We start from the raw sequence: 12,088 nt of genomic DNA, 5'->3' as shown, positions 1-12,088 counted from the left end.
AGTCCGTGTGAGCTAAGAATGTGCCACACACCCTTCCTGGTCTTCTCTCGTCTCCCCAAAGTCACACAAAACCCCTCCTCCAGGAGCCTTCCCTAATTCATCCCTCTTGTCTCAAATCACACTACTCACCTCAGTACCTGCTGGACCGAAGGACCTGGGCCTCACAAGCTTAAATGTCAAGTGTCGGCCAGTCTGATCCCATCATCAGTGGGCCAGCTGCGCTCCTTATAGAAGGACAATTTCAGGAGCATTATCTTATAAAGCAAACTCCCTTCTGATAGAACTCTGGTTCTATCATCCTCTAGAACTAGTTTTAAATGTTTATTATTTAATGTTTGTATGTTTATAAATCATCTGCCTGACTAGCTAATAGGCCAATTGTTTGTTTGTAGTAACTAGCACGGTGTCGTGGTCCTGAGGGGAGGTTCAGGGAAGACAGGAGCCGAGCCCCGGTCAAGCCTGAGAGAGGCTAGAGCTGGTGGCTATGGGCACATGCAGCAGCCTGACAGCCCCTTCTCTGAGCACCATGAAGGGTGGTGTGTGAGGTCAGGGGGCACCACGTGGCCAGGGCCAGACCCCCTCATACACAGGGAGAGTCCCAGGCCCCAGCTCAGAGTGCTCAGGGCTCAGCCTGCAGCCGATGCCTCCCGCTCTTGAATAGGGTTCAAGAGCACGTCTCAGACGGGCAACCAGGAAAGTCCTGTTGGTCCTGCGGATGAAGATGGGGGTGGGTGTTCTATTCACACCTATCTACCTCCCTCCCTCGTAAACTTGGGCAGCTTGGACTTAGTATGGAAAAGAATTTTCTAAGCATAGAATTAGTCTTCCCTGATACCATCCTGTGTCCCCCAATGGGTTAAGTCCCTCCTCTGAGCCCCATCAAAGTTTGTACATGCATCTGCTACATGTGACACTCAGCACTGTGATGACAAAAACACTTCGGTCCTCTTCCACCTTCAGCGTGTGTGCCCCTTCAGAACAGGGACCCAGTCACATTCTCATCTTTCTCTCTAGTACCTATTACAGTACCCAGCATGTAGTAGGTGCTCAAGAAATGCTGAATGAATGAAACCCTAAGGTAGTGCAACAGTGCCATCTTGAACACACATATGATAGCATTGTTACCCCCATAGTATTACCTGAGGTCTTTATTCCTTATAATAAAATGATATTTGGGGGTGAGAGGGGCATGCTTTGATGTGCCTCCTAGCAGAATTTGCAGGCTTTATGTTAGCAAGCTATCCGTTCAAGTTATCGCAAACAGATTGGAGAGGGGTATTTAAAAGCTTCAGGGAATCTTGCCGAAACCGGTTTGGCTCAGTGGATAGAGCGTCGGCCTGCGGACTGAAGGGTCCTGGGTTCGATTCCGGTCAAGGGCATGTACCTGGGTTGCGGGCACCTCCCCAGTAGGAGATGTGCAGGAGGCAGCTGATCGATGTTTCTCTTTCATCGATGTTTCTAACTGTCTATCTCTCTCCCTTCCTCTCTGTAAAAAATCAATAAAATACATTTTTAAAAAAAATAAATAAATAAAAGCTTCAGGGAATCATAAGGAATAAAACACAGGTCAACATCATGCGAAAGGAAGCTGGGAATGGGTAAGCCTTGAGAAGAGAGGTAGCTGCTCTCCAACTCCAGCCCTTGGGACTAAGATGTCACATCTCTGCCCTCTCCCGTCTGCTCCATTTCCCTGTGTCTCTCTGGGATGGGCTTCTGCTGCTGCACGCAGCCCCCAAATGACCGCCCAGACCAGAGCCTCTGGACACAGTATCTGTGCCTCTTAGTTCCAATTCTCAGGAGAGGGGTTCTATTCCCAGGACATCTGCCTATGGCAAGCTGCACTTGAGTCAGGTGTCTGTCTCTGGTCCAATCAGCTGTGACTAAAGAAAAAAGGCCTTGAACTACAAAATAACTGCCAAAGCCATTCATTCCTTCAGCAGGGGCTATGGGAGAAGGCAGGGATGGCCACAATTCCTTGAGGTATAGGTTGGCCCGATAACCCAAAACAAAACATGTCTCCTACATAAAGGCATATTATAATAGGGTTCCAGTGACTGCATTTCGAAGCATGTTTGCTCACCTGTTACACTTCAGACTGACACCACTGCATGATTTTATTTATGTTGGTCATAAATTAAATATTATTCCTATCAACGACATGAAGCATCGCCTCCTCTACCCAGGGCTGACGGTGTTCGGTAAGGGCTGGTGAAACAGGCACAAGCATCTGATGTCACCAAGGCTTCTCTTATGTTCTCCTTGCCCCCAGTTTGGATTACCGCCCTGCACCTGGCCCTTCTGCCTCTCAGCGCTAACCTTCCTGCTCCTGACGACCAACAACCCTGCCATCTACAAGCTTCCGCTCAGCAAAGTCACCTACCCAGAGGCCAACCGGATGTATTACCTGTCCCAGGAGAAGAACAGAAGACCATCAACCATAACAAAGTACCAGGCCTATGATGTCTCCTAAGTTGCCCTTTCCAAAACACATCACTGTAAATTCAGCCTTCGGCAGGCTGTGCAGGTCCCCAAGCTGAAGGCCACTTCACCTCCCCTGCTGTCCTTCTATGATTCTCCCCCAGCAAGCCTAACCCCACTTATTCCCAAGCACAGGGAAATATTGTGTAGTCACCATTCAGGACCCTCTCTGTTCTAAGAAACACGATGCTTATCAAAGACATGATTCGTTTAGACTTTGCTCAACTCACTGCAGAAGAGCTTCCTTTGAGGGGAGTTTTTCCTTTTCTGCAAAATAAGCCACATCCCTAAAGAGAACTCACCAAGAAGGGGACAGTGGTTGGTGACATGTCATCCAACTCGTCATCTAATGCAGCGATGCACAGTGTCAGGAAATATGCATTAGCCTAAAAGGCAAAAGGGCTGGTTCTACCCCGGCTCTGACACTAACGCACTCCTACCGCCTGGGTGAGTCCACCCCCTCTCTCAGCCTCAATTTCTTATTAGTTTCATGACAGGGAGGGACTCTGTGGTCCCTTCCACCTGAGAAGTGTTGATTCAGCTCTCTCTCCTGTAAACTGACAAAATCAGCATGACCAACAAGTAATTACTTTGAGTGAAGCAAGAGATGGAGGGTTACCTGGAGAAGAGGTAGAACAATTTTAAAGATCTGTGGAGATTTGTTCTTGAGTCATGAGAGGTTCTCCAGACTTGGGGTTAGGAATGTCAACGTGCCTTTCTTTAAAAAACAGGAATGTTTCTGGAAATATCGTACGATGAAAACTGATCTTCTTCAACATTCAAATCATTTTAAACAAAAGTGTTGCTTTTTGTAATAGACATAAACATACTCTCATTAAAATGTTAAGTTTGCAAATTAGGATCGGAGTTTTCTTAAAATGCACTCACCTACATGTTCACACATTGCCCTCTTGAGGGGTTTGCCATAGTCAAGCATGTGTCTGAAATGAGATGAAAAACGAGTGAAAAATTCTCAGGGGAGGGTTTGATTTGCTTGCAAAGGGAATCACAAAAACGACAGTGGTCATTTTTTCTTCTTGAGTTAAAATATAGGTTGTTAACCCAGCTCACTCTTTAGGGCATAGTTTTTTAGTCTTGCACCCCCAAAATTACAAATGCGAACCCTTGTGTTATTTCATTGCGCTGGTCATAGCATTGCGCTCCTAAAGCACGGGACCCCTTGGTGAAGTCAGGTGCTCAGCCTTCCCATGGCTCCCCCAGAGAAGGGAGGATGAGCCTCTCACAGCCCTCCAGTGGGACCCCTCACTTCACACACCTCCAATTTAGCATGACAGGATGATGACATTAGATGAGGGTGTAGAAAAGAGGCGGGGGGGACAGACCCTTTAGAAATGCAGCTTTAAGGAAAAAGTTACATTTGACTAAAATCCATCATATAGAAAAAGCTGGTGTCCACATTTCTCTCTTCTCTTCTCTTCTCTTCTCTTCTCTTCTCTTCTCTTCTCTTCTCTCCTCTCCTCTCCTCTCCTCTTTTCTCTTCTCCTCTCCCTCCCCTCCTCTCCCCTCCTCTTTCCCTCCCCTCCCCTCCCCTCTCCTCTCCTCTCCTCTTCTCTGCCTGCCCTGAGATCCCAGCCATGATCTGCCAGCCCAACAGCCCAGGGCTGCCTATTTGTCTTCCAGATCCTATCTAGCCAGTGATGACTTGCCAGGAAAATGGAACACTTCTCGCTGGAAATAAATCTCCCACCTAAGAAAGGGGAGAGAGTCACACTCCAGAGTCTACTTCTGAGTCTGTGGTCACACCTTGAGGCCAAGAAGGTCTCAGGCTGCATTTTAATGACGATGGAGTTGTGACTCCCCGAGGATTAAGCATCCAGGAATGTCTCCAAAAGGCTGTTTATGCTCCCAGCTCACTCAGCTGCCCCAGAACCTCTAAGTGATGACATAGAACTATTAAAATACCACTTTTCCTGCGTTTTCCACCAAAGTGTTATAATCTGGTTTTATTAAGAGCAGAAAACCTCCTCATGCATGCCTTTCTGATTATTGACCACTAACAAATCCCCTTAGCTCTTCTAAGTATTTCTATAGCCTCACCTATAAAGCAAATTGAATTGGCCAAGGATAACAAGCAGGATGGAAATAGACAAAAGAATTGGACTTACGAAAATGTATGATGACCACAGGAGTCTATTCCAGCACTTCAGTTAGGCGTCAATTAGGCGTCAACAGAGGAGAGAGGGAGCCAGTTGGGCCAGCTCCTGAGAGCTGATGGTGCACATGAGTGCATTTCTCCCAAGGCTGTGATCAGTGACATCACATGGGTAGCTTGAAATCAGCCATGGTAGGAGTCTTTACACCACAGTAATTGGTAAACTACAGATCTGGGCTCTTTCCCCCAGATAGCCAGCTTAGCAGCACAACACTGACCAGCCAATTTGGTGGGAAGAAAAGAGGACAATTGCAGGGCTCCTAACCAGAGTCTCAGAGACCAGAGCCAGAAGATTCAATCTAACAATCCTACACGGATGCCATTGCACATACAAAAGGCATTTAAGAGAATAACAAAAATGTCCTCTGGCATAGAAGGACCTCCAAAGACTTACCCACAGAGCCCTACACTGACAACACTACAAATAGAAGAAAAACAAATCTAGGAAATGCTACAAGAGACACAAGAATACTGTAGCATGATCAAATACCTTGGTAATGCCTAGGACCAAAGGAGAGAAATAGAAGAAATATACTTGTAACAACCTAGAACCGGAATATTACATGATGGCAGGAAGGGAGACAAAAGAGGCAAGAGAGCGGGTTAGAGGACTTCATTTGTACAAAGTTGATAAGTTTAGAAAGCCCACTGGGAGGAATAAGGGCAACCACTATGAGAACAAAATTAGAAACATAAGTTTTGAACTGGAAGAAAATTGTCTTTCCAATGGAAAGCAAAAAAAAAAGAAGAGCATTCTAGAAAGTCGCCTGAAAAAAGATAGTAAGTACAAAATATAAACAGAAGACAGAACTTAGTCATAATATGACAGTAATTGACAAAATGTGTTAGCAGAGATAAATTTACCCCTGGAAGACAGAGATGCAAGGGTTGTACTTTTATTTAAAAAGAGCTAACAATTTGATTTTCACAGAAAGACACAAAATGTCTAAATACAAAGATGCAATAAGACATACTAAACAAGTATGGACTAAAAGAAATCTCAGGTATCAACCATAATAGCTTGAACAGTAAAATTTAAGGCAAAAAAGGTAAGTACAAAGAATGATATAAAGAAGTAATAGGGCAAGAGTACATCATAATTATAAACACATATGTACTAAACAACCAGCCTCAAAACACATCAGGCAACAATTGACTGAACTGCAGAGAGTAGTAAATAATTCCATCATTGTAGCTAAAATTTTACCAAAACCTTAGAAAATGGTACACCAAGAGAACAAAAAAAAATGAACAGAGATATCAGGGAGCTAAACAATATAATTAATAGGAGTGAGCTAGCCCAGCTGACATGGCTGAGTGGTTGAGCATCGACCTATGAACAAGTAGGTCATGGTTCGATTCTGGTCAGGGCACACGCCCAGGCTGCAGGTTCAATCTCCAGTGGCGGGTGTGCGGAAGACAGCCAATGGATTGATGATTCTCTCTCATCATTGATGTTTCTATCTCTCTCTCCCTCTCCCTTCCTTTCTAAAATCAATAAGAGTATATTTTTTATAAAAAAGACTGAGCTACTATATACATCTAGGGTTCTGAACCCTCCCACTCCACATCTCGCCATCCCCAAAAGAACAAATAGAGAACACATTCTTTTTAAGCATCCACAGAACACTTACAAACTGGGCCATGTATTACACTAGTGGGAAGTTGACCAGTGCAGACATTAGGAGAACAGGTCCTCAGGATAAGTGTAAACACCCCCTGTGACCTAGAAATCGCCCTCCAGAGTACATGCAGTTCCCAGGGAAAGCATCCCGTGTCCACGGTGGGCCACCAGGAAGGCTGGTCACCACAGCACCTGTCGTGACGCAGAGACAAAGTGGGTGGGACACACCGAGGAGTCCTATCCTGAAGGTAGACCCTTAGTACTATACACGTAGCAATGAGGACAGACCTTAAAAACCTAGTGCTGGGGTAAAAATAAGAAAATGGTGCTTATAATCAACACCATTCGCATCAATTAAAAATGCATGCACACAAAACAACCACACCTATTTTGCAAGCACACAAATAAGAAAGGCACATTGAGATGAGAGGAGGAAAGAGAGTAGGGTATAAAAATGAAAAGACAGACACACCTTCACACATTCAAGAGAGGAGTCTTGCAGAGACCAGTGAAAACACCATGCAGGTCCAAGCCACATGATTAACTCAACTCTCCGTCGAAACGTTTTTGATGGGCGGAGCATAGTGTGTGCTGTGTTCTGCCCCGTGGGAGCCTCTGATTGTCAGTGTCAGAGTGACCCCCGAATTGGGGCAGAGACCACCTTCAAAGCCCCCTAGTACCCCGTTCTGTCTCCACTAGCATTTGGACGCATTCTGGCCACATTTCAAAGTGTTTTATATACAGTGGGGCCTTGACTTACGAGTTTAATTCGTTCTGAGACCGAGCTCGTTAAGGAGCTCATTAACTCAAATTACTCTGTCAACTCAATGCAAAAAATCGGCCAAGAGACAGCTGGTATCTCAAAAAACTCGTTAGTCAGGACACTTGTAAGTCAAGGCCCCACTGTACTAAAAAGTGCTCGGGTAGGGTCCCTAGCAGCTCTGCACTCGCCTCCAAAACAAATGAACATTTTATTCTCTAGAGTAACGATGGGAATGAACATATGTATTTATTTGTGCTTTTAGAATGTTTTAAAATCTCTGGTGAAATGTAGAAATAAGGGGGGAATTTTTAGTTGTTGAGCTATAGAAAGGTGGGAAAGACAGTCTTGAACATGAAAAATGTAGGATATAGACTGAGTTCAGAAAGAGCACGGAGCTATGATAAAGGTAACAAGTTCACATAGCCTGCTACAGCCATCAGACCTAACTGCAAGTGAAATGGGGTGGTGTGGAAAGGCCCGGGCTTTGAAACCAGAGGACCTGGGTGGCATCCAGCCCTTCTCTGTTCCACTAGCGGGGAAGCTGATCTCTCGGAGCCGGAGCTTCTCGTCTACAAAATGAGGAGCATACCCGGGTGCCTAGGAGCAGCGTTGCTATGAAGGCTAAATGAGAACCCAGGTAATGTAACCTGCCCATGCCTCGGGGCCCGTGGGCACTGGAGGGATGCAGGAGCCCACCCCCTTACCCACAATTCCCAGACAGTCCCAGGGACCAGAAACACCCAGCACAGCCTGGGCATCATCTCATAGGTTTTCTTTAAAATGTGGGGGTTCAGAGGGGCCAGATCAGACTCATTTAGCTTTAAGATGCTAAGGAAAGGACTGGTTGGCTAGCCAAGTGGGGGTACACTAAGGCTGCCCCTCATTTCAGCATTTGAACCACCCCCTTCCTTCCTCCTCCTACCTCATCAGAGCAGAGCCCTGGTTGTTTTTGGAAAATTTTCTCAAAACAAACTCGTCAGAGGCCCCTGAAAGTCATTAGCATGGAGTTCCACACGATTATTCTGTGTCCAATATGTGGGTCTTTCTCTCCAATGAGCTCTGTGAGGATAGTAGTTGTAATATACACACATACACACAACACACATGCACCCCCATGCACATGCATACATGCATATATACATAGGTATATACACACATGCATGTGCATATACACATGCTTTATGCATTCACACATACATAGGTACCCATATTCAGGATAAGGTAAAGGTAGGTTTACAGTTGTTTGTATGGAAAGTAATACAATCTATAATAATAAAAGCGTAATATGCTAATTAGACCAGATAGCTGAACAACCTTCTGAACATCATTCCGGATGTCCTTCTGGATGAAGCCATGGTGGCGGGGGCCAAGGCAGAGGCAGTTAGGGGCGATTAGGCAGGCAGGCAGAGTGGTTAGGGGCAATCAGGCAGGCAGTTGAGTGGTTAAGGGCAGTCAGGCAGGCAGGTGAGTGGTTAGGGGTGATCAGGCAGGCAGGCCAGCAGTTAGGAGCCAGTGGTCCTGGATTGTGAGAGGGATGCCCAACTTCCAGTTTAGGCCTGATCTATCTCTCTCTCTCTCTCTCTCTCTCTCTCTATATATATATATATATATATATATATATATTCCTAATATGCAAAGTGTCCTCTCAGGAGTTCTGACCGGGAGTTCAATCGATTGCTATGATGTGCACTGACCACCAGGGGCAGCTCGAAATGAAGGGAGGCCCCGGCCGGCAGCAGGCAGCTGCTAGGGATCCTACCTGTGCACTAATTTCGCGCACTGGGCCTCTAGTAATTAATAAGTAATAATACAAGAATAAACCCTGTGTTTCCTGTACTCACAATTGTAAGACCTACTTTTGCCCCACCCTGTATATGTGTACCAGTATATCTACACACACACACAGTTGTTATTTTTGTCCTTTTCCTTCATAGAACTAGCCCACTGGTGGGCACATAGTAGCCCAAGAAATAACTGATTGAGTAATTGACTGAAACACCCTCCCATCTCCATTCTCTCTCCCTCTACAGAGCCCATTCACTCAATCTGCCTCAAATTTGAGATCTGTTTCACACACCTAACCACACACATAATAGACCTAGGATCTCAGGCAGGCCAGCTGAATGAGTCTTACTTCCCAAACTTCCTGCCTGTAGCCTCCTCCCAACACACATTCCCTGAATCGTGTTCAGGGAAAGGACTCCAGAGTGGACACACCATCCAACCCTAAGCATGTCATTGTTTTATGGACAGTAACTTTCCGCCTCTCCAAATGTCCTTTGCCACCATCCTTTTCTCACATGACCCAAATCATGTCAACGGTCTCAGATGAGGCAGGTAAATGGTAGACCAGTAGTGCTCAAATTTGAACCGGCATCAGAATCACCTTGTTAAACAGATTGCTGGGCCCCATCCCAGAGTTTCTGATTGAGTGGGTCTGGGGAAGGACCTGAGAATTTGCATTTCTAACAAGTTCCCAGGTGAGGCTGATGCTGTTGGTCCAGGGACCACACTTGGAAAACCACTGGAGTAGACTTAGAAATAGGATGTTGCCTCTGGTCATCACTTCTGCCTTCATTGCACATAGGAATCCACTGGTCTGCCAACTCGTGTGCATGTAAGAATCGTCTGCAGTGCTTATTAAATTAAAACACAGACCTCTGGCCCTTGACTATAAAGATTTTGACCTGGTGGCTCTGGGTGGAGCCAAGAATCTGAGCTTCTAACAAACTCTTGGATTGTGTAGGATGATGCTGGATCAAGCTCCAGGCCTCATTGGACCTTGATCATTGCGAAGTGGCACTTGATCCTGGCTGGGTTAGAACCACCTGATTCTGATGCCCAGGCCCTAGCCCAGACCCGTTAAATCAGCAGTGGGCCTGAGAACAGGTCTTTTTAAAGCTCCAGTGTGATTCCATTGTGCAGCCCAGGTTGAAAACAACGATGGTGTCTGGTTCTTGGGCCTCAGCCTGCCTCCAATCAAAGTCACTCCAACCAGCTGTTTTGCCCTCACCGCCCTCAGTCCCCAGGTGGATTTAATAAGGAGCAGTGGGTCTGACGTGTGAAGTGAGAGCTCTGGGCACCCGGAGGCAGGAGGGAAATGCACGGGCGGCACAGAGCATCGTCCAAGGTGAAGTGTGCCTCTTTCTCGGCGTTGTTGGGCCCCCGTCCTGCACCCCAAAGGAGACGATACAAAGAAAAATGAAACCACTAACAGGAAACATCTGGCCCAGTAGGCCGAGCAGACAGGCAAGGTCCCGGAAGTGGCTGTGTGGGCGGCCTTGACCTAGAAAGGAAGAGTAAAGCAAGTGAGGTTGTCAGCGGCACCTCTGCCCAAGCCGCTCTCAATCTGGGGTCCATCTCCCCGGCCCCATGGGCAGTGCTAGGCTGGAGGAGAGTCACAGCTACAGGTAAGAAGCTGCAGGTGCGCTGTGAGCAGGAATGGGATGGGCTGCCCCGGGGTGGGGGCAGAAAGTGAAAGGGATGAGGAAGCGGTGACAGCAGGTGGACAGATAGACAGGGAGCTCCATCAAGACCTGCAGTGGATGACGGTTCCCTTTATTCCACAACCTCGCCAACACTTATCCTTGCTTGTCTTATCGATAATGGCCACTCTAATAGGTGTGAGGTGGTATCTCATTATAGTTTTGATTTGCATTTCCCTAATTGCCAGTGCGGTTGAACATCTTTTCACATATCTATTGGCTGTTCATTTGTCTTCTTGGGAGAGGTGTATTTTCAGGTCCTCTGCCATCTTTTTGATTAGGTTGTTTGTTTGGTGTGGAGTTTTATGAATTCTTTATATATTTTGAAAATTAAACATTTGTCAGAGCTACTGTTGACAAATATCATCTCCTATCTGGCTGGCTATCTCTCTGTGTTGTGGTCAGTTTCTTTTGCTGTGCAGAAGCTTTTTAAAAATATATTTTTTTATTGATTTTGGAGAGGAAGGGAGAGAGAGATAGAAACATCAATGAGAGAGAATCATTGATCAGCTGCCTCCTGCACGCCCCACACTGGGGATTGAGCCCACAACCCAGGTGTGTGCCCTGACCAGGCATTGAACTGTGACCTGGTTCATAGGTCGATGCTTAACCACTGGGCAACACCAGCTGAGCTGTGCAGAAGCTTTTTAGTTTGGTATAGAACCATTCATTTATTTTTGCCTTTACTTCCCTCGCCTTTAGGGTCAAGTTCATAAAATGTTCTCTATAACCAAGGTCCACACGTTTGGACCCCATTTTCCTTGCACGCACCCTCTTCCTTGGGGCCCAGGCCCCCTGACTGGGATCCAACCAGCAGCAACCCCCCAGTACATGGGGGGAAACTGTAATCCAGTTTCATTCATTTGCATGTAGCTTTCCAGGTTTCCCAGCACCATTTATGGAAAAGACTATCTTTACTCCAATTTGTGTTTTTGTACACACCCATTTGAGAATGGCTGCTCATCCTTGGATTAAGGGAGGGAGCCAAGTTGTCTATAAAGAGATGAGCGGTAGAGGCTGACAGGTACCAAGCTGGCTCTTCTTTACCTTCTTCCCTTCCCTTCCCTTCCCTTCCCTTCCCACCTTCACTGCCCACTTCTGTGCCCTTCTGCACATTGACACATCCTATGGGAATGATCAGAGAACTCAGGCACACTGAGCATGTTTTGATGGTTGTTTTATGATACTTACATATTGCCACGAGAGGGCGCCAGAGTACCTCCAAAACCCATGCAGGTCCCTTCTGCTCTCCTTTGCCACTGCAGACTCTCCACTCAGGTCTAGTCTTCCAGTCTCAGATCTGTCCCCCACCTCATGATTCTCAAAATGACACACGATCCCATGAGAGTGCATAGCTACCAAGAAAAGCACTTACTAGTTGTGAGGACTGGGGAATATGTCAAATGCCTCTAAGCCCAAGTTTCTCATCCTGAAATGGGAATTATACAAACCTGTTCTTGTAGTTCTTTTAACAGTTAAGTGAGATAATAGCAGTAAAGCTCCTCCAACAGCTCCTGGCTACTATTTATTCTACCATAAGGCGGAGGTTTGCATTGTTAGGGAAG

At 46.3% G+C, this 12,088-nt stretch overlaps 1 protein-coding gene across 1 annotated transcript in view; it reads left to right on the top strand.

The window, feature by feature from the left end:
• The window catches only part of SLC14A2 (solute carrier family 14 member 2), a 44,471-nt gene extending 41,528 nt beyond the window's left edge, over positions 1 to 2,943 (top strand). The window contains exon 19 of the mRNA XM_023750810.1: positions 2,270 to 2,943. Coding sequence (XP_023606578.1) covers positions 2,270 to 2,470 — 201 coding nt within the window. The 3' untranslated portion in view covers positions 2,471 to 2,943. The remainder of the gene's footprint in view (positions 1 to 2,269) is intronic.
• The last annotated feature ends 9,145 nt before the right edge of the window (positions 2,944 to 12,088 follow it).

This window comes from Myotis lucifugus, unplaced genomic scaffold, assembly GCF_000147115.1.
Source record: "Myotis lucifugus unplaced genomic scaffold, Myoluc2.0 scaffold_16, whole genome shotgun sequence".
NCBI lineage: Eukaryota > Metazoa > Chordata > Mammalia > Chiroptera > Vespertilionidae > Myotis > Myotis lucifugus.
This window is presented reverse-complemented; position numbering and strand designations above follow the sequence as displayed.